A 24,313-nucleotide genomic window follows, 5' to 3' on the forward strand; every position below is an offset into this window, starting at 1 on the left:
TATTGTACTGAATACTTTCTTGTCGATAACCCACTCAATAAAATTGATAATAAATAAAGTTTGTATAATGAAATCTTTTCCCTCTCGTTTATTTATGTTGTAAAAGGTATTTAGTAACTTAGTAACTGTTATTAAAACATGTATTTGTCTGTATAGAAATGAGGAGAAATTTACGAAACGGCTATTTAACATAATCTTTATTATTCACAGTTTGTATAAATTGTGTCAAATAGGCATTGTATTAAAACAAATATAATGGACATAAGTTACAAATATTAAAGGAATGTTCATTACTGTGGAAGTTGAGGTTCAGGTCCAACTCCACCTGCATGTTTGTAGACTAACAATGCCACATCTGCAATCAATTTGTTAAGATCATTTAGATTTTCACATTCTGCATATACTCGTACTACGTCTTCAGTTCCAGATGGCCTGAAAGTAAATTTTTTATTTAGACTTGTAGGAATTTTAAAATTTAGTGTCATAAGAGACATATATAGGGATATAGTAAACTTTTTTAGATCCGAATACAGGATAAAACAATAGACATATTACACTCAATACAAAAAATGTTTCTATTTCATTACATCGACGGAAATGACACCATTTTTGTCTGGTCTGCGCAGACCCGCAAAAGGGAAACGGAAGTGCCTTGTTGGGTAAGACAGGTCGGGAATCCCTGCTTTTCTGTGTACACATTTTAATTTTCACTATAAAATAGTACTATACCTGACAAAAGATCGACCTCTCCTATATTGTGACACTACTTTATCGATTTCATTTTGTAATCCTACTGGTGTTATGCATCGTCTTTCTGCATCTGTTGTTGTTACAATATTTTTATCAGCAACTTTTACTAACAACTGTCTGTTTGGTAAATCTTGATAATTGTGTTCCCAGTCTTTTATATTCCAACCTTTTGCATGTAAAATTGTCTCTACTAGTAATATATCACTGAAAGCATCGCCAACTGTTTGATTTATCACATCAATTATATTTGCTAACCTACAAGCAGCTGCCCTTTCAGTTGAAGACAATCTGAAAAGTTATAATACGTTTTTACTGTATATTATAAAATATTTATTTTACATTTAAATAAAACTTACTCCAAGTTCTCAGCCGCATTTTTAAGAGTTTCAATGACAGTATTTTTAAAAAGTACTGTTCCATGCCCATTTGCTTCAAAATATATCCCTATATCGAATTCTAATGCTTTACTGTGTAGATGTTTAACTCCTGTTGATACACATGCAATTGGAATTTGCTGAAACAAAAATTGTAAAATTACACATATAAAATGTAGATTTTCATACATACACATTCCTTAACAATTGAATCAACATACCAGTACATTTGAAATGTAATTGGTAGAGCCACCATTAGCATATGCTGTTTGTACTACTCCAAGTTGAAATGATAAACAGCTTTCCTCCAAAAGTTCTTTGAAATATCCAGCAATAAGTGTTGCTATTCGATCACCATCTAAAAGATGAAACTTACTGTTTTCATCTTGATAAAAATAAATTACTCTGTCTGCATCACCATCTATAGATACACATCTAATGTTTGGTTTGAGAACAAAATTTATAGGTGGTACTTGTTTTACTTTAACATAATCAGCTCCACACTAGAATACATTTGGTTTTCAAGTTAGTAGAATGTCTTAATTAATGTATATCATTAATACAAAAATTGTAATTATACCATGTAGTTTAATTCTCCATCTTTATCATTATACATGTTGATTGTGATTGTTGTTCCTAAATATTTCTGAAACTCTTTTGCAGCAATACCACCAACACCATTAGCAGCATCTAATGATAATTCTGCCACATACTGTCCATTATTAATTTTATTTTGTCGTATATATTTAAATGCTTTTGATATTTTTCCATAATAACCGTGCAATGTTGGTTCACCATAATTGCCATTAGTGTTTGTACACACAACAAGATAATGCAATTGAGGAGTTGTAACTATTCCGAAATCTTTTACAATTCCATTTAGAGCCTGAATTCCAGCAATAGCAGCATCTAATAGTACAGGGCCACTTTCTCTGGTGTCCCTACCAACTATTACAGTTGCATTTATGGACATATCAATGTTTTGTTCTCTTATAATTTGTTGTATTTTAGAAACCAATTTTGAATCTTCTATATTAGCTAAACTTGTAGCAATAGATTCCCAAGATGCTTCTAACATTTCACCAGCAGGATCTACAAGTTTCACACCATTATCGGTTCCAATATTGTGGCTTGCAGTAATCATTAAGCCAATCACAGCTATAAAAACATTAAATTTTTGAGTTAATGGTAAAAATTAAATTTTCTACCAGAATAATTTTTTTTTTAAACATACCCTTTTTTACTTTTGATCTCAATACTGCTAGAAGTCCCATTCTATAGAGCACATGTTCAAGGACATCTGCCCTAAAATATAATAAAATATAATAAAAAATATGTAAACAAAAAGTTATTCTATATCAATTTTATTGAACATGTAAAAACTATTAAGGAAGAACTAAAACTAGAAATTCCATAAAGTAATTAGAATTAATAAATATATCACAATTTTTTAAGATCGCGATTATAAATTGTTAATTTAATATTTATGTATAATTGACACTTAAGTCAGAAGATTGAAATTATCTTCTTCAATAATATTCATATGGTAGTGTTATGAATATATAATAATCAAAGACTTACCTTGTTCTAAAACCTGCAGTTCCATACTGAATATAACCATCATATTTTTTGCTAAATTTCGCATTAGCAATATTTTTCAATTGCGGAAGTTCCATCGTTTATTTTGATTTAATTTAAACGTAAAATCTATACACACGCAAAACACTTGTCACTTTCACCGCTTCTATGAAATGTCACAAAGTGAAAGTTCGACTGATTCCAAAAGTAAACAAAATGTTATCAAAGTCAGACTACTTTTCCAAAAATAATAATAAAATTAGCGAAAAATTTAGTTTGTGATCGGAATTAATAAAAGAAAAGAAAAGAAGTTTGGAAGGAATAAAAAAAAAAAGAAAGAAAATGCCAGGTGTTCAAAGAACTGTTGATTATCAATGTGATATAAAGTATGTATATACTTCACACTACAGAGAAATGATATCTTCTACGTATTCAAATAAAATGGAACATTATTCTTATCATGTTCAACAAAGTATACAATTGGTTTTAGTAGATTAAGTTTCATTCTATAAAAGATCTTTTGCAGATTAATACATTCCATTTAACTAGATTCCTTTCATACTACACGTTAAAGATTAGAGAAGCGCCAGACAACGTCAGACTTGCAGATTTTTGTTATATAGGCATTTTACGACAATAGATAAGGCTGATGTGGGCTGATACAGGCTAATATCAGCGTCAGAAAATATTTTACAGTAAATGGGTCCCATCCAAACAGGCTATCGCTCATTGAGCCGCCCAGTGAGTGGGTTTTAGTACCAGCAGCGCCATCGGTGGCAAAACGCCCAAGTTTCTAGTGAAGATACTTGCCACTGTTCCTGGTAGATGGCGCTTGATTTGGAACCAGTGGCGCCATCGGTGGGATAACGCCCAAGTTTCTAGTTAAGCTAGTTTCAACTATTTCTATAAGATGGCGCCACCGATATATTTTAAACAATTATTACTTAATTTTCATAAATTAATTAAATTAATACTATTTGGTTTATAACACTAAAATATAATATTTAAATATATTGCTAACATCTAGTTGCTATCTGAATTGCGCATTGACTGAGGTGCAACCACAAACCTTTAGTTAGTGGTGCCATCTAGCAAATACAGTCGGAACTATTTTTCACTACGAACTTGGGCGTTTTGCCACCGATGGCGCCACTGGTACTAAAATCCGCTCACTGAGCGGCTAAGTGAGCGATGGTCTTTCTGAATGCTCCCATCATGTTTGACGTTTGACATTGTGATGGCCGATGATGTAAAATACATATATATATTCATATTGTGACAGGCATTAAACTTATGAAACTGAATGAGACAGTGAACTGTTAAAGAGATATATTTTAATCATCGATATTCATTAGAAACAAGTAGTACATGTTTCTATTGATTCACTATTAAATAATGTTTTTATATAAGTTTATAATCTGTAGTTTACAATCTAGTAGCAAGTGAGAATATTCACCTGATATTAAGATGCATCACAATAATAATTAACAACAGAAATACATTAAGAAAGTAGTTAAGTTATGTGATTTTATAAGAGTTTATACACAGAAATTTATTAAGAAGTTTAATTACAATTATGGCAGCAATACGACATACATTGCAAAGGGAAGTATTTACACCCAGTGATGAGAAATTACTAAGCGTGTGTTATGTGAGCAAGGCATATAAAAAGAAGAAAATGAGTTTTCTGTGCTTAACTACAACCACAGATACACCACCATCATTACTTTTGTATCAAGTAAAGAAAAATGATAAGAATATATTTAAGAAAAAACAATCATGGACACTAAGCGATATTCAAATTGTGGATGGAGTTAAGAATGATTCCATGGATCTAGAATTACATATAGATAAAATCTATAAGTGGTCTGTAACAACAGCTCAGGAACGGAGAACCTTTATTAGTAATTTGTATACTTATTCTTGTAGTTTAGTTCAAAGGCCACAGTTTAAAAATATTCCTAAGGAATGGCTCATAGATCCAAGCTCATTAAAGGAAAGTGATAGTATTACCTTCACACCAGGTAACTGATATTTTATAGTACTTTAAATAATAATCTCCATTTAAAGCACACTAATATCTGATTATTTTTATGTATATAGAACTTCTTACGTCACCAATCTCATCAGATTATCAACCCATTACCGAAAAAGAAACTGTAGATTTAAAACAGATGATGGAAAACTGTGAATATGCAGTTTCCAATGCTGAACTTTTTATGGAAACTCTTTCCAAAGATCTTTCCATTCTTGATGGGGTAAAATCATAAGTTTAAAAGATTAATAGAAGTAAATTGTGTGCTAAACTACTTGGTAACATGTGATTTGTATCAATGAATTTTAATTTGAAATTAAATTTTCATACTGAATACAGGAAAATGTACAGTCAGTTTTGGCATCAGAAGCTCGTGTAACTCAATTGATGAATAGTATAGAAGCAGCAATAACTGAAGCTTCCATTGTTGAAGCACGTCTTGCAGTATATGATGAAGCACTTAATAGAATTAGAGAAGTTATGGCCCGTGTAGGACAAAAAAATCAAGCTATTCATACAGCTAATAACAATGCAAGACTCTTGTTAGATCAATTAAATACCGTAATTGTAAGTAATTTAGTATTTAGTTTAGAATGTCTTTACTCTTATACTGCGTATGCAAAGTTTTAAATTTTGATTTTATAAGTCACAATTAGATGTGTCTCCAACTCATCAACGAATCTTGAGTGAAGCTGAGCTTCCAGGAGAGAAAGAAGAGCTTAGCCAAGCAGGTGCTGCACTTTTAAAGGCGACAACAGCTCCTCTGCCATCAGGACTCGATAAATTGAGTGCTGTGACTGAACAAAAAAGACGACTTGATAAGCTTCGAGCGAAATTTTCCATAATTGTGGCTAGGCATCTAAATAATCTTTTTATACACTTGGTATGTACATTAACGTGGCTAATAAAAATAGAGAGATTTTCTTAGGTAACAAATTGTTTATTTTACAGGGCAATGATGTTGGAGATATATCAACATCTATGACAGATTTAATTCTTCCAACACATCAAGCAGTTCATCACGAACTTGAACCATACACAGAGTTAATGCAATTACTAAGAGCACTAGATAATAAGGCATTTGTACAGTTAACGAAAGTTTATACAGATACAATGAGCAAATTATATAAGAGGGACTTGAAGCGATTTTTTGACGAAGCGAGGAATAAACTTACTTCAAAACGTCTTCAAGGTATAATAAAACATTTTTGTATATTTTAATGATGAATTTCGTTTATTAACGAGGCAGCATTTTTTATAGCAAGTACGTCAAGATCTAGTGGACAGAAATCGGAGGAATTACTAAATCCGGCACCTATTTGTTTACTGAGTGGTGATACATGGGTACCTGTAGGTGATGGAAATCTTTTGGATTCAGTTCTCGATTGTATGCTTTCGCAAATGCAACCAGTTTGTCTTGCAGAACAAGCCTTTTGTATTTCGTTTCTGCAATTGGACTCTGTCCTTTCTCCATCAAAAGTATGTAAATCTTACTCATGTAGATTTATTCCAACATTTAAACACTAAGTATTTTCTGAATGTGTCAGAGTAGCGAATTGGAAGAAACGGATAATGTCAGTAATGGAGCTGCGAGTCCTGGATCAGTGTCCTCTACAGCAAGTAAAAAATTAGAAAGACAAGTAAACGAGGAGGTGCGCGCAACAATGGCAGCAATATTTCCATCATTGGAAACTGAATTGAATAATTTTATCGCTTTTCTTGACAAAATCGATAGTTTGTAAGTTCATCCACCAACATTTTTACGTTTAAAATTAAATAGACAATCATTAAAATTCACAGTCAAATTAATTTATGATGCAATATTTACAGTTGGTGTATGTATGTCTTAGTACGTTTATCTCAACATGTTATGTCAGCTCAAGATACGGGTTCCTTTTTATCCATGACATTTGCATCTGCTTTGATTCAAGTTAAAAGAGCATTTGACAAATTTATGCAAACACAGTTACAGTCGATTTTGTGCGATACAAAAGTCAATCGTCGAAATAAATGTGGTATATTGCCGTATGTTGAAAATTTTGAACCATTTGCAAGAGTAGCGGAAAAGATTTTTAAAAACTCTGATAGAAAAGTTGACCTTGAGAAATGGTACACTAAATTAGTTAGTACGATGTTTGAAGCTATTGTCAACCATAGTAGAGAACACCATAAAACACCACAAGAAGTTGTTAAGATGGGTAAGAGATTCGTTAATTTTTTTGTTTGTTACGCTAATTATTTAACGATTATGTTGTGTTACAGAAAACTTTCATCATTTGTACGATCTGTTATCACAATTAAAAATATCTGTACTTGATCATGAACGTAAGGAAGCTAAACAAAAATATCAAGATGCTCTACGCGCGTACGTCACACAATACTTTGGAAGACCTCTGGAGAAACTTAATGTTTGTTGCTTCAATTCCTTCACTTATTTATCGTACCGTTGTGCTTTGAAATTATTGTAATCATCACTTCATTTACAGCTATTTTTTGAAGGTGTACAAGCCAAAGTTGGTGCTGGAGTTAAAGAATCTGAAGTCAGTTATCAAATGGCTTTCAGCAAACAAGAGCTTAGACGCGTTGTGAAAGAATATCCAGCCAGAGAAGTTAAAAAAGGTTTAGAACATTTATATAGAAAAGTTGAGAAACATCTATGTGAAGAAGAAAATTTATTACAAGTAAATAAAAGATTTTATCCTTTTTGAATAGATATTGTCTCGTGTACTATGTAATTGTTTATTACAGGTTGTTTGGCGTGAAATGCAAGGTGAATTCATCGCACAGTACATATACATAGAGGAATTGATTCAAAGATGTTATCCAGATAGTATGGTAACTCTTGAGTTTACTATACAAGATATTTTAGAATTTTTTTCAGAAATAGCCAGATCTCATTAAGGAATTTAATACCCGGAAGTTGTAAAATAAATAATATTGTTTAGATTGAAATAATAAAATAATAGAGTAATATAATTCCGTAAAAACAGAATGTAAATATTTAATTTTCACCGAAATCATTTACCTGTAATATAACTTTATCTTTTCATAAAATAGGCGGAACAGAGAATTATTTATTTAATGAAACTTAGTGGTATTTCATAATGTTACTAAAAATTTAAATTGAGGTTTTATAAAATAAACAAAATACATAATTTATTAACCAGTTATTTAATTTTACTATTCATTGGAGACTACTATAAACTCATAATATTGGAATGGATGTGAATATATTAAAAATGCTATAAAAAACATTTATTATAATCGAAAATGCTGTATTATTCTTTAAAGCTGAATATTACAGATTGTAATACTTATATGCTACATTTCAGGCGTTTAATTCACGTTTGATATTTAATAATATAATTTATTCTTTTGGTTTTGGTTTTGGTGGAGCATAATTAAGCCATAGTAATCCTGTGCTTCTACCCTGAAAATAAAATATCATTATGAATTAATGCTGTAATAAACTTTATAAAAACAATTTGATTATATTAGAACTAACAAATGCTATAGTGATAACAAGCGAAGCAATGCCAGCTACTAATTGCATATTATATTTTGTCTGAGCTTTATTGTATGCCTCTTGCCATGAACCACTTGGTACAGGTAATTCATCCATATGTGGTGGTCTAGATTCATGAGGAATATGATACGCACGAACACCTGTAATTTCATGTTGTAAATTTGTTTCAATCTTAGAGGTAAAGAAGCTTCAAAGATAATATTCATTTATGTGAAACTAAGAGCATAACCAAAGATACTTGATCGAACTTTACAATTGTTCGTATGTCGCTCATTTACTAATTCAACATTTCAATTTTTATAACAAATTAGGAATGTTACAGAGGCTAGAATAATTTACAATTTTAAGTTTACATTAAGCAAAGTAGAAAAAACATGATTTGTAATCGTTATTGAACACTTCCAAGTATGACAAATGTAAAGAAAATCAATGTTATGTAAGGACCTTTTAATGAAAACATAATCTCAGAATTATAGCAAACAAATTTGGAATATTTATTGGCTCACCACTTCGTGTCTTTTGAAACACAGGCCTCAAGATGTGTCGAAACATTATTAAGTTTAAAACTTCGTAAATTCCAATAAGAGACAAGTTTTCTACAGCACACCCAGAGGATAAAATGATTGGACTGGCTTAGATGCAAGTAGCCCTCTGGCACTAGTACCAGCCAGGACCGCCAGGGGGCTGGACGCAAACTAGCACGGCTTAGCATAGCAGCAGATAGCGAATGGATTAGTGTTGATTACACGCAAAAAAGTCCAATTGGTGTTTCTCATAGAACGTAAATCAAATTAACTATTTTAGTTAAAATTCATAATACTTGATGCAATTTCGATGACTAAAGAATGTTGCGTCTTATGAAATTATCTCTGTGTTTTTACATCGTTTTATGCGCACTGAGCACCAAAGCCGATGACAATCAAGTTCCATTAACCAAACTCGGTACAACAACAGGACCGACGTTGAAATTCTTTTATTGGTAAATTTGTTAAATTCTACCTTGAGAACAACCGTTTTTACTTCGTTTATTTGCTACAGTTCGATTTTATTTACTCGTAATAATTAGCATTAATCACGTCGATTACTAGTACGTTAAATTTTGTCCTTTTCGTTTTTAGTTATTCTTGTGGATACAGAAAAATCTTTGAAGAATACGTTAGCGTTCTTCGACAAAGATATCCAGAATTACAGATCGATGGAGAGAATTACAATCCCCCTGGATATAATATGCTCATTGCTAAAATACTAGTAATTATTATATTCAGTTGTTATTATATCTGATACACAATAATTGCTAATATAATATCTTTCTTATTTAGGGCCTTGCTAAAATTTTGCTAATAGTTCTAATAATAAGTGGATTTGATCTAGGACAACCATTACCATCTCTCTGGCAATGGTGCATAGATAATCGATTTTATTCTTGTATGATGATATTTTTCATTTGTAACGCGATAGAAGGACAACTCATATCATCTGGAGCATTTGAAATACACTTCAATGGTAAACAGCGTTTTCATTTGTGGTTGTGGTAAATACATGTATGTTAAATTCTTCATTTGTGCTCAAAGCATTTCTATGTTTCAGATGTTCCTGTATGGTCCAAACTGGAAACTGGTAGAATACCACAGCCACTTGAACTTTTCCAAATAATAGATACTCATTTAAATATGCAATACGCAGATATTGATATAGCTGTAATATAATAGAATAGGCTAATTTTAATGAAAAATCCAATGACATTTTTATTTGTACCAAATGTTAATTACAATGATTACGAAGTATGTGTATCTGCAATTCTGTGAATGTTAAACACATACTACCATTTCCATGTTGTGCATACATGTTTTATTATGAACCTTGCTATGAGGATCCGATTTTAGTTTAAAATCGGTGCAAAATAGAATTCGTGCCAGCAAAACTATAATATAATCTTTTCACATTGCTTGAGGACACGTTTAATTTCCCATCCTGATTTAGGAATTTGGAAAGGAAATAGACAATGCTGTTTGAAATTAATAAAAAATACAAGAACACAAATACAGCTCAAACAATACCCTATACTTTAGTTGATATAATCGAGGTTTCTTACTGTGTAAATGTATAGAATTACGATTAGTTTTAAAGTTATATTCTTTAAGTAAAATTCATGGTATTATACCTCCAGTAACTAAATATTAAAAAAGAATTTCATTTAAAATTAAGATTTTCAAAAGAATATACATTTAAATATAAAACCATACATTTTATTATCAAACAGTTATCGAAGTTTTTTACATTGGAGTGTGAATTATTGAAAATTTTCGAAAATATCAAAATTTGAGTGTGATTTGTAAATACAGTTGCGGTTGAAAATGCGTCCATCAAAAGGCACCCTCCTTTCGCGCCACGAACACGAACCATGTAAATTCATAATAAGAAAATGATTAGATGTACTTTTGATCCTCCTCTTTTAATAAAATTATTATTCAATCTACGAGTAACGTATTGCTACATTTATGTCGTTTAATTCGCAATTACAATTCCATTTCGAATCGTTCGAGTGGTCGCAATAATATTGCAAATACTCAAATGTTGCGCGTTTCGAAAGAAAGAGAGAGAAACAATGATTTTAGAAAAGGATCCATCGAAGATATTACATTACAAATCTACTCGCTGATTTCCTCTTTTCGATAATTTATACAGTAGCTAAGTTCTACGATCCGTTCATGTATTCTTAGGTCCATGGGCTTAACGAAAGCACAAGGCTACCAACAAATTCAGTGTGCTTCTTAATCACGAAAGATTTTTCCCAAGGAAGCAGAGAGATCGGAGCCAGGTCCGACATACGCGTGGTTCGTGATAAGAAACTATTCGACAGTCATTCGAAGAAATTACAACTCGCGTACAGTATACAGTGATATCGTCGGAAAATTAAGCATTACGAAATTGAACCAAGTTGCGATTTCTAACCCGGTTACTGTACAGTGGTTCGAGTGGGAACTAGACATCAAGAACACTCAGAATTAGTTTCTGCACCTTGCCGTTTCTTTCTTTTATTATGTATACTTTGGATTTGACAGTATTTATTCTTCGGTGATTTCTTTAGTCCGCTATTTTTCCCATACGCAGCTGAACATTGAGTGCAAATATTTCGCGCTAACGCGTGTCAAATTGTCAACCGATAATCAGAGCGGCAGAGTTTAAATGAAAGCTCAAATGCGGCACCTTCTCAGTTCTCGTGCCAAAAGACAGGGTTTTCTATTAATGAATCTTCGAACAACAGAAAAGGACATAATATACGTTTATCTTGTGCCAAGAAATAGTTATCGGTCAGCTTAGTGAACTGCATTGTCGTGTATGCTCCAATGTACTTCAACTCCTCGAGCAGTGTTTCCACACAGATGCACAGACGTATAGCTAGTTTGGAGGATCATGGATGTTGACTGCACGATAGTCAGTTTGAAACGATCTAGTAGCGCACCCATGATCAATAAGATTTCTGCAACAATGTCTGTGACATCACCTTCCGCTACTGCACCAAGGTATATATTGCCAACCTTTCTACTATTATATTTAACACTCTGACAAATAGGTAACGTGTATGTATATCTTTAATTTTTCAGTATTAAACTTGGAATTCTTCAAATGTTATGAGTAGTAAATAGTATGTAATGAGAGTATATAATGCATTTGGCACATTTACTGAATTTATTACTTGTTAGTTTCAGGTACGGTTCACTCTTCTATGAATGAAGTTATGTCTGTTTCTTCATTACAGCTATTTCCTGCTCAAATTATTACATCTGATTTTTTTTATGATTTCTTTATATATTTCATAGTAATAAGAAACAAATCTATTTTCCACCTAGGTTGAAATCCATAAATATGACTTTCTTTCAGCACACATATCGCTTTGCAAATTGCAGGCATCTTTTCTTATGCCTTGGTCGTAGCTGATGCTTCCTTTTCATCTTTGTTCAATTTATATAACTATATGCCTGAAGCACATGACAAGCATTTCCTGTATTAACTCTATTTTTTTGGAGCTATTTCTTTTATTCACGAATTACTTGTTTATACTTCTTTACTCAGAGTTCATCAAAGCCTTTCTAATGCCATTTTACATATTCCTACAATGTAATATTTATGTACTATTCACAAAATTCTAGGTTTAATGTTGAAAAGTTAAAGATAGTGCATAGTAGATAGATATAGCTGATTATGTAAATATTTGCAATTGTTTTCAGAAAAATATTAATTTTAATTGTTTTTAGGGAAGTTCCATCGAATTTTAATATATTTTCAAATTCACCTCGCACGCGACGCTTCAGTACTAGTGTAAGAATATACCTTTTTTGTACACATATTTTACTATTTCAAAATTACTATAAAATAATTATGAAATTGAACACGAGCGTAACGTCTAAAGAAATTAGATTGAACGTTAAGAAGTAGAAAATATAACTTTTTCTGTATATAATTTGTTGATATTCTATATTGTCAACTGTATATGAGACCATGAGATATTTATTTTTGTAGAGTTCCGGAACTGTTCCTAGGCTAACTCCACGCGTAAGTCAGTTGAGGCAAGAAGAGTGCATTGATGTTGCTGGTCGCGAAGCCGCGCACGAGAAAGAAATACACAGTGCCATGCAAATCTCTCAATCATGGGAGGATCTCACAATCGAAGCAGAAGGATTGTCCTTTAAAGATTCAGAATCAGCTTCACTACAATTTAAAATAGAATCACGGCCACTTGCAAAACGAGTTCTCGATCCACTCAGTATCAACTTGTCTGTAAGTGGTCAAACTACATATTCGTCTCCATCGCCGACAAGATCTAACATTGGTCAGAGACAATGTTACTCACCTGGTGTTCATGCAGTTGCTTGGAAGAGTAACTTATCGCCGAGCCCTACGAGGAAAGCATTTGCTACGAGGTACATTTATTTAGAATATATACAGAACCCTTATAAATTATGGTAAATTAATTCTTTATAATTTTAATATGGTATTCAGACGGAGTTTAAGCCCTATCGCGATACGACCAAGTTGCTTAGCTTCAGTCAAGAGGAAATGTGAATTGGATGACTCTGGAATGGATCATCAATTACAGCCGCCCACAAAACGTACCTCTGGTCTGCTCACTTCGGCCACGTCTAGGTAACTTTCCTATTTATAATACAAATGTTTTCAAATTATCGGTATTTATACATATATTTTTTATTTAGATTGGATGTGGCAATATCTAGTCTCCATCCAGCTATTACTTCGGTCGGGACTCCTGAATCGTGTTCCAGTCTCGATTCTCCTGGTTTCTCCTTTAGACCTGTAGATAGTCCTTCGCCTGGTCCAGGCATCGCTTCGATCGTTAGCGATGATCCGTCTTCTTCCTCCTCATCTTCTTCTTCGTCTTCTATATCTTTCTCTTCTTCTCCTTCCACTTCTTCTTCGTTTTCTTCTTCGATCACTTCTTTCACTGAAGGATCAGGAGCACAAGTCAAAACGTTCGAAGAAATTCAAAACGAGCAGACTACACGAGAAAATCACGGATAAAGAAACGTATGTAGACGAACTTTCAAAGAACAGTGTGCATCATTGCGACAAGGAACTTCTCGCGAATAGTAAAGAATGATCATTATAGCGATCAATTATATGTATTGATTCTGTCCCAGGTGGCATTTTTTCAAACTTAATGCCCAACTATTTTCTGGTCATTCCTATTTATTAATTTTCGCGTCTTGAATATTCTTCGAATGTATATCGATTGCATCGTAAATGATCATAGTCTCGTTGAGATGCTTACAAATATATACATTATCAAATAAGGGTGATGCGATGAAATACATGTACAAACGTATACATACACGTAACGTGAACGCAGTTCGAAGACCAAAGCGAGCTATTTAGGAAATACGCGTGCTTCCTACCTTTAAGACTGAATTCTGCGTTTTCTAATACATCGAATCCAAACGTTCTTTTTTTTCTGTAGGAAGGGTACGTATACGTGACTTTATTCATTCTAAGAGATATACAAAAAATTAAGAATAAGTCATGACGAGTACGGCCCTATTCCTCGTTATACAACCCTGCCAACTTGTCCTTTGCGCGATTCCTGTTTTCTCAAAATAGGTAAATAAGCTTATGTACGATGTACGTCGATTGATAAATTCGCGCATTAATAGTATTATTGATTCCATGAATCTCCAATCCTGTATAGTGTGTAAATAAACTATCTGTAGTATGTACTTTTATTCTATGTACACAATATTTCTGAAAATGAATGATATCGTAGAGAATGAAACTGTACTTTTTGGACGAATAAACACAAAAGATCGAATTAAATCATTTTTTTTTTATCGAAACTATTTTTATCCTAAGTTTAGACTAATTAACGGATAATTTTATTAAATAATTTAATAAAGAAATTAGTAACAATATTTTTGGTATAATATGCCTTATTCGAATGAAATATTATATAAAGCTATTGATAGTTTTTTTTTTTAAAGATAATTTAGTCTATTGTTTGTATTCGTAAATAAGTACCAACAAAAAATATATATATTTACGCAATGAAACCTAATTACAACCCTAATTCAATTGGATTGAAATTCTTCAGTTTTTTAACATGTATTTTCATATTATTGACTATTTGCCTCAAGATCCATATCGGACCACACGGCTTCAGTTTCACTTTCATCGGGCGCCTCATCATTATCAGTATCCGGTAAACCATCGCCGACATCATACGTTGTATCTGTCTGTTCCTCACCCACAGTCATGTAATAAGCTGAATCCAGCTTATTTGAAGAATTATCTAGTCTGTGCATACCTTCCAACGCCCTTCTATTGCTGGGATCTAGACTAATTTGAAACGTTACATTGATTTGTGTGAATATAATTTCTTGTGTCATCTTTAGCTATAAGTTTCTATAACTAATAAACTAATTTGTTCACAGAATTCAGTAATATTTATAGCTTAATAGATTTAAGAAAACCTACTTCAAAGCAATGGCGTAGTGATCCAAAGCTTTCTCCTCATTGTGAACTCTCGCCCAAAGATCTCCGAGCATTTGATGCAATTTACACGTTGACTGAATTTCCACTTGTCTTTCAAGTAATGTAATTGCAGCTTCCAAGTTCATTTCCTGTTCATATATTTCAGCCAATAAATAAACTGCAGGTAAATAAACTTCATCTTGCAGTAATGCCTTCTCCAAGAGATTTTTTGCTTTACCAACGGAAACTGGATCCTTCATAAGTACAGAGGCATAAAGCTGTCAAAGAATTATTTTTTAATGACTATTAATTTCAGGCGTTGTATACTAAACTTAATTTATTTTATTACCGTGAGAACTCTCGCGGTATGCCCAAGTTGTTTACAAGATCCACTTGCGATATTAAGAGCTTCTCGTAATCTGTGCATTCCTACAAGACAATCTACCAAACCTTTGTGAGGTTCGTAACGATATGGTTTTAATTGTACCGCGTGCCTAAAAAAAAATAATGCATCTTGATACTTCTTTTGCTCGATAAGAATATTTCCTCGAAGTATCGTTGCCTCTATATCGTTTGGATTTAAGTTTAAAGCTTGTGCTGTCAAAGTATTTGCTCTGCCAAGTTTTCTGGCAGCATACAGAGAGTATGCCATGGCAACGTATATTTCTCCAGTGCATTCATTGCTCGCCGTCATTATCGGTATCAGTCTTTCAAGTTCCTTAATGTGATGTGTTTTATATAATACTGCTGCATAAATATCAACTCTGTTCCATAACAATAATTTTAAAAAGATTATATAAGCCAATTATACTAAATAAATCCAAAATTGATTTAATAATAAATAAAGTTAAATTACCCTTTCATAACATCTGGTTCTATAATCCTAGCTCTTCGTAAACATAACAAAGCATTTTTGTCATCTCCAGCAAAATAATAACATTCTCCCATAGTTGTTAGTAAATTGAAATTATCCCTTAGTAAATTAACATTGTCTAAAGATCTTAATGTGGATACTGCATGAGTGTATTCTCTATTATGTATATGAGCATGAGCTTTGATCCATGTATTCAACCACTCTAAATTTGAAAGACTGGATGCACAACCTACAATTAACGAATTTACTTCAATTCCTTTCACTCCAAGAGAAAGTAGACCTTCAGCAGCTTCTAGAGCTAATGGACATTCCCTTAACACTTCTTTATATGTTGTAATTGCAGAACGTTCCATTCCTTGTTCTTGGAACATTTTTGCCAGAGCCATGTTTACCTTAAAAATAAAGTGGGCATATAGATGTAACTGAAAAATTAAGTATTAAATATGTTAATTTACCTTTGGAGTTCTCTGTTTGCCAGGAATGCTTTGCAACACTTGTAGTGCCTCTTGAGAATTTTTTAATTTTAATAAACACAAATGAATTTGATATTTTATGTCAACATCAGTTAGAAGATCCTTCTGACCTTCTAAAGGTTTTGTGGCACCCTTAGATTTCAATAAACACTTGCGAAATTGTAAAGATTTTTTATAAAGAGCTTCAGCTCGCTTATACTTCCCCAAGTAAAAGTGAGCATCTGCATAATAAACATAAATATGGAATTTTCCATGTATCGGCAATAAATCTGAATTATGCTCGCTGAGTGACAATACTAAATTTGCCTACAGCATAGGAACAATTACATTAGAATCGAATTTTTATCAATTGACAACATTTCAACAGTTCTTGTACTTACAAGTGAAATAACATTCGAATATAACGATTGTTCGTAAAGAAGTTTTATCTGGTCATACAAAGTAGACATTTTTCCTAAAATATTTTCTTAAACTATATAGAAAGAACTGAGAATATTAAATAGTTTCTATTATTGATAGCTCTTCTTAACCTACGAAAAATGGAGTTGTATAAAATTGACTTGAACAATCATTTGCATTACACGAAAAATCAATACGTTACAAATAAATTATAAACAGGTAAAGAAAGTGTCTTTAAACGAAAACTTCACTCACAAACACTGTATACGATAATTGATATTTAAATACGGAAAATTCAAGTGCCGCCATTTTGAAACCTAACTGAACCTAGCAAATGCAACTGACCACACTGACTGGTGAAAGGAATATCTAGACTAATACATATTCCTTTGAATTCAATTACCATTACAATTTGTTTAAAAAGCAATTACATACGTTTTAACAAAATAGGATGTACATGTATCATCATCTTTGAATAATGAGAAATACATTTTAATGTTTGACTTATTATTTATTTAAGAAACATTAACTTACTGATATTCAACCGAAAGTGATAAAGTAACAATAAAAAATTACAAGAAATTTGAAGGAATGATATATAAAAATGTAATTAGCCAAATTTAATTTGATATCCAAACATCGTGCAAGGATACATATGTTACAAACTTTCAGAACTTAAACGCGTTTATTACATTGTAGGCTTCGCAGTCCTCTTAGTTTCGTTACTTATCATAAGCTTATAAACTAAAATCACGATTATCCTCGAGGTACAATAAAAATTTATAAAGCTCTTAACCCGATGCATTCAGCATAAAATTTTGTGTGTAATCGTACTCAATCGTAGGAATTACAGATTGCACAAATTTGAGGAATATTATCAAATACATATGCACGCCAAGTTCACGACCACCCTCCATTACCGTTTCGATAATTTTCTTCATTACTTCGGCATGCCTGCAATTTCATTCCAATGAAATGAATTTTTCATAATTAGGAAAATGATTTACATAACACGTTTGCTACTATACAATGATTTTCTATTTTATCCCAATATAAACAAATGAAGTTAGCATATATACGAAATTACCTGCAAGGGTGAACCGAGGCCATTGGTGGTCCAGGTATGTGAGGATGAATCTCCATTGTGACAGTCTTCTTGGCATGATCCTGACTAACGTCCTCGTACATTTCGTCTACAGTCAGAAGCTTACGATTCTTTTGCAAAAGAAATTGCATTAAATTAAAAAATTGTTTTCTCCTAGTATCACCTAATTTATTAAATAAAACAACAAACCTCGTCATACCCTGAAAACCATAATCGGGGTGTTTGATAATATTTATCGTACGTGATATACATGTCGTATGTACGTGTACGAATGATCTCTCCTTCGGAAAACGGTTCCCATTTTTCCTTGACAGGTTTTTTTGTAGTATCTGCTGCAAACTTAATTTAAATTTAATTAGGTTACAATATATGATATTACATTTGAAACAAATTTCAGTATATAATGTATGTATGAAGTTTGTATGAATACCTTTGATACAATTAATATATAAGTATTACCTTATCTTGTTCGTCCAACATTCCACTGACTTCAAAAGCTTCCATATCTGCAGCATCTTCATCGTCGTCGTCGTCGTCGTCGTCATCATCTTCATTATTTTCCCCTCCACCAATCGATTGAGAATGTTGTGATTCATCCAATGTCATTTCTGTTACCCTTTCTTCAACTCCACCAAGACTAGTTTCGTAATGATGTGTATCTACCCAACCACCTTCTGGATCATCTGCTTCTATAATGCATTCTTGTTCTTTACTGTATTCAATCTAAAATTCAAAGAACTTACATTATTTTGGTTTATAATAAGAGAATAAAACAATTGTGTATGTATTGTAAATCTCTATTGAAATTATTTAAAGGGTTATCATCCATAAGAATGTATTTATGAGATTTTACATTGTATTGTTTTACTGAAACCAAGGATACCTGTTTGCATCTGCGAGTACAAGGAACATTACGAGTCAGTAAAAACTGTTTGTTCTTGGGAAGATACGATTTCACTCTATCTTCGTCACCAGTAGCCCACTGCCATGTTGGACAATGATGTACCAAATGATCACCTGCTGCCACAAACTCCTCTGGTGTCAATACTCCAGTTTCTCGAAATTTACTTTCCTTTAATATCATAAGTTACATATGAAATACAATACAATATCTTACTTTTTAATTATGATTTTATAATTTATATATATAATGTACTTTTAAAAATACCTTAGTTGAAAAATAAATGAATAGAAAAATCTAGTACATGTACTACGATTTAAATATAACAAAAAAAAAAAAAAAAAAAGTTTTAATTAATATGCTATAATAGATTATACAAAATCTTTAGAAATAGGTAAATTCAAGGCCTGTACATAACAAAGAAAGTTATTTTTGAAAATCCATTTTATTTTGATATTGTCATTTCTCCAATTACATAGAAAACTTGATATTCATTAAGTGTAACATGCTATTTAACAATGTTATTAATAAATAATATTATACATACAATGACTTATACACATATTGAAAACAATGATCTTATATACACAGCTTTAAATCATAAGTATTGTAATTACAACAAGGAACTAAATAAAATTATTGAAGGCTTTGTTATAAAATATTGAACAATGTGAAAGCTATACAGTAAATTAATTACGATTAATTGATCTAAAAAATCGAGTAACGCCCAACACAAAAAAAAAACTGTATGTCGTATTTTAATATATTTTTACTGATTATGTTTAAAGATATCCAGTGTTCAGATATCATATTTGCGCACAACCATACCTTTAGTACTGGGGTTAAGTACTCGGCGACACCAAGCGCAGTGCCTTTTACAGAATTAATGACACTCTGCATTGCAAATTTGTCCAGCAAGGGATACAATTCTGTTGAAACTGAAAAAGATCAAAGAGAATGCTCGCTAGGTGCAAATATTCATATGATATCAACAGTTTCCAACGTATTATCGATTTCGACGAACACCCGGTAACACGGATTCATGCCGTGCAAGGGGAAAGTCATCAGTTCCGACCTTCTCTTACGAAATAAATACGCAGAAGCGTAGGGTTATGTACGATTGGACTTTGACTATACAGGGTGTCTCAAAAATGTTGTAACACATTGGAAGAGGTGGTTCGGGAGGTGATTTGAAACAACTTTTTCCATAGCGAAAATGTTGTCCGAGGCTTCGTTGAGGAGATATTAACGGAAAACACTGACCAATCAGAACGCGAGTATGCCGATGGAGCGTTCTGATTGGTCGGGGAGCGCGGCCGCCTCGCGCTCTGATTGGCCAGTGTTTTCCGTTAATATCTCCTAAATCTAGGAGCAAAACCCCTAAGTTGGCAACAGTGGAATTCAATGACATGATGTGCCCTCTATTGGAATTTGACAGAATTTCCGAAGGTTAACAAATAAAATGTAAGGGTTAGTTGGAAAACGTATTTGAATTGTACGATGGATGCTAAGGGAATGTTTAAAATAAAAGCAATCAAAGGAAAAATGAAATACGGTCAAATGTTGTGGCGTGTACTTGTATTCTGTCCTTCTTAAAAAACTGTAACATTAATGTATAATTTTGCTCGTGTTAACAAATCTTAGCTGCACATATACATTGTCAACAACATGTAAAGCGAATAAATCCCTCTTTTGAGATTTGAAAGCTTCAACTTATACCCATGTAAACATGTGTAAATGTATACATGCACAACCGAATCTAGAGTAGGTTGTGATATGACGCGTAGGCTGATTTGCATGGTCACGTGACATCACGTTGTATGCTGTTGGTGGGCGATAACAGCGTGTTCTCAAGCAATTTAAAAACTATTGTAAACTCACGCTTACATCTTTGAGGACGGCGTGCGTCACGTGTACTCATGTGACATGACAATAATGTGGTTTCACCTTCAATTGGATGCAAACATACTTTTATTGCCAACTGCATCGTACGTGATGTCAGGTTACTGTAAAACAGATCAACTCACACTTCACGCGTCGCTCATTTTTTGTCGAAACACTTTTGTAAACCGTGAACCGTGAGTTGTGAGCCATGTGTCATGTACCGTGAGCCGTGAGCCACAAAGAATGGAAGAATTGCTCATAGATAAAGTGCGAATGCATGAAGTGCTGTACAATATGAAATCTCCTAATTATAGAGACCAGAGTATTCGCCAAGAAGCATGGGAAGACATTGGGAGAGATTTAAAAATGAAAGGTATATTATACAAAAATATATGCTTTTTTCTTACTCACTTAAGCTTTACACTACATGGTATAATGAAATAAATAGAAAGATAAGAATATAATACAGTACTAAATTAATCAAGGAATGAAATTGTTACGAACTAATTCTAGTTCTCTGAAAGTTGTACTTAGAATTATAGTGCAGTGCATGTGCAGCTATCGTTATAATTTTGTTTATTATTGTATTCTTCCATTGTTGATAATGTTTTGTGAAAATTAACAAAGCATTTCTTTTTTACAGCTGCAACTGTGAAAGATAACTGGGATAAGTTACGAAGGTGCTATTTAAATGCAATAAATAGACGTCGCAGTAGAAAAGTTGCTCACTCTGCTAGAAAGATCTCTTCATGGAAATATGAACAGCAAATGTCATTTCTTTTGCCATTCATGGACATCAGGAGAAGTCAAAGTAATGTTAAAACAAAAGTTATTCAAGACAATCAAAATCATAGTAAAATTGACAACACACAAGAATTTGAATATAATACTAATGAAACAAATGATTATATGACACCATTTAATACTACTTCACAAGCCATTCTAGAAGAAAGTATACAAGATAAAAATGAAGAAGTTTCCCAATGCTTAAATATTATAAAACAAAGAAAAAGAGATGTATGTGACAATTCTGTTATGGAAATGATGAGTATAATGAAAGAGAATGCAAACTTGAAAAAACTTAGGTATGAGGGTAGGCATGAAAGAATAGATGATACAGATATGTTTTTTTTAAGCATGGCCAGCCTAACTAAAACATTACCCCTGCTTGAACAAGCGCAAATAAAGTTACAATTAAGCAACGCAGTACTGCAAGCTCAAATAAAGCACACACAAAATCAACACACTGAATGTTCCTTTTCAATGAATTCAGCATCGGAATCGACATCAACCAGCTACAACCAGTGATATGACAATTAACTAGTTACATGATTTGAACAGAACAGCTGAGAAAGCTATTAGTTGTCCAGCAGTTTTAGGTTTGACATCTTGACTGGTACGCCACACTTATCTGGATTTGACGTTCGTAATACAAAGTTTTTATTTGAATGGGATTACTAAAGTATAATGGATTTATATGAATCAACAATTATTCATTGCTCGGTTGATAATAAGCTATCCTTGCCCAAGATACCTTGCACATAATCTCTTTAGTTAAGTTTTACACGAATTTTCAAGTAGGTGAGGCATGTATGTGTACATGACCTTCATGGTAGTTTCAATCTAAATTGAGGCGAAAGAATCTTCGTTGCAACACGTTGCACGAAGACAAAGACGCCAAAACGAGTTGCGGCATCCTCCTCTATGCTTTAAACCGTTTCTATTTGGCAAACAAATTGCCCAAGATAACAAGCTCTAACGGTGCCATGGCGTGTGTGCCTTGTTTTATACCTACACAGGATACTTCAAAAGGTCTCGCTGAAATCTGATTGTTTTCCGCGCGTTAAAATTGCTATCGGTCAATCTCTCGGCGTCAGGAATACAATACCAAACACAATCGTTGCGAAACGGAATTTTGATAGCTGTGAACCGTGACTGGTATCATCATATTTACCTTTTGATCCTTTCTGCGTTCACTTCAGTATGCGTAAGTGTACATTCGGGTGGGCGTTTTTCTTTTTTTTTTTTCTTTGCTACCATCGAACATTTTGCATCTCACACCCCCAAAAGTATACGTTTCAGTGGCGCAATCAAGTTGAGAATTTTATAACGCATCGAAACGATGCTTAATTATGTTTGGACAACAAAATCATATTAAATGATAACTTGAAAATTTGAAAAGCACTTGGAGTCGTCTTCGGAATAGTTGGGGTAACTGAGTGTTGGAGCGTCAGACGTCGCATAGGTTACAAAGAGTGCTCTCTCAACGTACGATGATCCGGTGTCGATGAAGAGATGTCCACCCAGGACCTTGATTACGCCCCTCCGCATTAAACGGTTAATAAGCACAAAGACTCACCAGAGATCACGATATTTTGTAATAGCTTTCTCCCATTTCTATTGACCGAAAGCGGGTCAAGGAAAATCCATTTAACTCTCCGTGAGTCACAGCTTGGGCTACATTAAAAAATCATATTATTAATATTTAACCGTGAAGGCATTGATGGACGATCACAATACCTACCGGCGGCAGTGTCGGTTTCAAAGCATAAAATCGTTGTAACGAGATTAGTTCGACTTCGTTCGGTTCTTAGACAATCAACCGTCGTATTCTTCAACGCAATCGGTCTTATAAAAATTCTTCGTACATGGGTCGTCTCAAGTTCCAATTACGAAATACGATTACCGTAACTCTTTAACGCGCGCTTAATGACGCGCGACGTATTCTCTTTAAAGTTGTGTAATTATAAACGACGAAAGTGCGCAACAATTAATCGTCCGACTTTCTAAATCTCTGCAGACTCCTTCATTGTTTCACGCTACCACTAAATAACGTTGTAATGTCTAATTAATGCAATTGAAAATATTACGAGTACTCAACAGTAATATAGTTTTATTAATACCGTACAAAATTTACCTTACTTCACAGTTTATGCATTTTCAGTCACTGATACAAGGTGCACGCAATTAAACCATTGCTAAATCGACCATTTTTTCATATCTCACAATTGTCTATTCTCGTTTACAATTTTTGCATGGTATAAGGGTTCGATTATGATGTCAATCAATCGTACATACGATTCGTATATTAAGGGGGCAGTCTGGTCCAGCTAATGTATTTTTCTAATGAATATAATTTCCAGATATATAATTAATTTTTGTTATTGAAGCTTTTTTTTACATATAAGGAGACGTTCAAAGAAGAAAATTTGACAGTGTAGATTTAATTTGAATGTGTACATATATAGATAATATACATATAAATATATATATATATATATGTATACGTAAAAAAAGTTTCAATAACAAAAATTAATTATATCTGGAAATTATATGCATTTAAAAAAATACATTAGCTGGACCAGACTCCTCCCTTAATTCGTACGTTGATTCGTTCGTACCCTGTATAGTATCGTGCTTAGCAAGCGGTGGG

General features: G+C 32.9%; 8 protein-coding genes across 13 annotated transcripts; 4 read left to right on the forward strand and 4 right to left on the reverse strand.

The window, feature by feature from the left end:
- Positions 1-162: 162 nt before the first annotated feature.
- LOC128891044 (phosphoacetylglucosamine mutase) lies at positions 163-3,433 on the reverse strand. Its single transcript, XM_054150200.1, has 7 exons — positions 2,706-3,433; positions 2,359-2,429; positions 1,705-2,282; positions 1,346-1,627; positions 1,107-1,264; positions 730-1,038; positions 163-432 (listed from the first exon to the last, which is right to left on the reverse strand). Exons 1-7 carry the CDS (start codon positions 2,798-2,800, stop codon positions 291-293), a joined length of 1,635 nt encoding a protein of 544 aa, XP_054006175.1. The 5' UTR covers positions 2,801-3,433; the 3' UTR covers positions 163-290.
- Positions 3,434-3,937: 504 nt separating this feature from the next.
- LOC128891123 (exocyst complex component 1) lies at positions 3,938-7,668 on the forward strand. The gene is made up of 11 exons (XM_054150343.1): positions 3,938-4,726; positions 4,806-4,960; positions 5,077-5,304; positions 5,384-5,620; positions 5,689-5,929; positions 5,999-6,216; positions 6,285-6,475; positions 6,568-6,935; positions 7,000-7,145; positions 7,224-7,418; positions 7,486-7,668. Exons 1-11 carry the CDS (start codon positions 4,279-4,281, stop codon positions 7,636-7,638), a joined length of 2,580 nt encoding a protein of 859 aa, XP_054006318.1. The 5' UTR covers positions 3,938-4,278; the 3' UTR covers positions 7,639-7,668.
- A 309-nt stretch (positions 7,669-7,977) lies between these two features.
- On the reverse strand, positions 7,978-8,938 carry LOC128891128 (uncharacterized). The gene is made up of 3 exons (XM_054150354.1): positions 8,770-8,938; positions 8,243-8,403; positions 7,978-8,167 (listed from the first exon to the last, which is right to left on the reverse strand). The coding sequence occupies exons 1-3, from the start codon at positions 8,813-8,815 to the stop codon at positions 8,105-8,107; spliced, it is 270 nt and encodes an 89-aa protein (XP_054006329.1). The 5' UTR covers positions 8,816-8,938; the 3' UTR covers positions 7,978-8,104.
- Positions 8,939-8,960: 22 nt separating this feature from the next.
- LOC128891127 (thioredoxin reductase-like selenoprotein T homolog CG3887) lies at positions 8,961-10,208 on the forward strand. Its single transcript, XM_054150353.1, has 4 exons — positions 8,961-9,242; positions 9,382-9,511; positions 9,583-9,766; positions 9,851-10,208. The coding sequence occupies exons 1-4, from the start codon at positions 9,109-9,111 to the stop codon at positions 9,967-9,969; spliced, it is 567 nt and encodes a 188-aa protein (XP_054006328.1). The 5' UTR covers positions 8,961-9,108; the 3' UTR covers positions 9,970-10,208.
- Positions 10,209-10,461: 253 nt separating this feature from the next.
- Positions 10,462-13,811, forward strand: LOC128891125 (P2R1A-PPP2R2A-interacting phosphatase regulator 1). The gene is made up of 5 exons (XM_054150351.1): positions 10,462-11,787; positions 12,520-12,583; positions 12,785-13,185; positions 13,265-13,408; positions 13,477-13,811. Exons 1-5 carry the CDS (start codon positions 11,678-11,680, stop codon positions 13,799-13,801), a joined length of 1,044 nt encoding a protein of 347 aa, XP_054006326.1. The 5' UTR covers positions 10,462-11,677; the 3' UTR covers positions 13,802-13,811.
- Positions 13,812-14,375: 564 nt separating this feature from the next.
- Positions 14,376-17,357, reverse strand: LOC128891124 (anaphase-promoting complex subunit 7). Of its 6 annotated transcripts, none has more exons than XM_054150346.1 (8): positions 17,246-17,357; positions 16,972-17,121; positions 16,574-16,897; positions 16,101-16,510; positions 15,594-16,008; positions 15,248-15,522; positions 14,895-15,109; positions 14,376-14,518 (listed from the first exon to the last, which is right to left on the reverse strand). In XM_054150346.1, the coding sequence occupies exons 2-8, from the start codon at positions 17,038-17,040 to the stop codon at positions 14,502-14,504; spliced, it is 1,725 nt and encodes a 574-aa protein (XP_054006321.1). In that variant the 5' UTR covers positions 17,041-17,121; positions 17,246-17,357; the 3' UTR covers positions 14,376-14,501. The 6 variants fall into 6 exon arrangements, with proteins under 6 accessions (XP_054006321.1, XP_054006320.1, XP_054006323.1 ...); XM_054150345.1 differs by having other exon boundaries at positions 17,193-17,346; XM_054150348.1 differs by having other exon boundaries at positions 17,188-17,285.
- A 222-nt stretch (positions 17,358-17,579) lies between these two features.
- On the reverse strand, positions 17,580-20,095 carry LOC128891126 (ubiquitin-like-conjugating enzyme ATG3). Its single transcript, XM_054150352.1, has 6 exons — positions 19,825-20,095; positions 18,979-19,167; positions 18,555-18,818; positions 18,285-18,434; positions 18,078-18,205; positions 17,580-17,944 (listed from the first exon to the last, which is right to left on the reverse strand). The coding sequence occupies exons 1-6, from the start codon at positions 19,894-19,896 to the stop codon at positions 17,782-17,784; spliced, it is 966 nt and encodes a 321-aa protein (XP_054006327.1). The 5' UTR covers positions 19,897-20,095; the 3' UTR covers positions 17,580-17,781.
- A 414-nt stretch (positions 20,096-20,509) lies between these two features.
- LOC128891074 (uncharacterized) lies at positions 20,510-22,333 on the forward strand. The gene is made up of 2 exons (XM_054150260.1): positions 20,510-21,253; positions 21,524-22,333. Exons 1-2 carry the CDS (start codon positions 21,124-21,126, stop codon positions 22,186-22,188), a joined length of 795 nt encoding a protein of 264 aa, XP_054006235.1. The 5' UTR covers positions 20,510-21,123; the 3' UTR covers positions 22,189-22,333.
- Positions 22,334-24,313: the final 1,980 nt, after the last annotated feature.

The sequence above is a fragment of the Hylaeus anthracinus genome, unplaced genomic scaffold, assembly GCF_026225885.1.
Source record: "Hylaeus anthracinus isolate JK02 unplaced genomic scaffold, UHH_iyHylAnth1.0_haploid 12001, whole genome shotgun sequence".
NCBI classification, from domain to species: domain Eukaryota; kingdom Metazoa; phylum Arthropoda; class Insecta; order Hymenoptera; family Colletidae; genus Hylaeus; species Hylaeus anthracinus.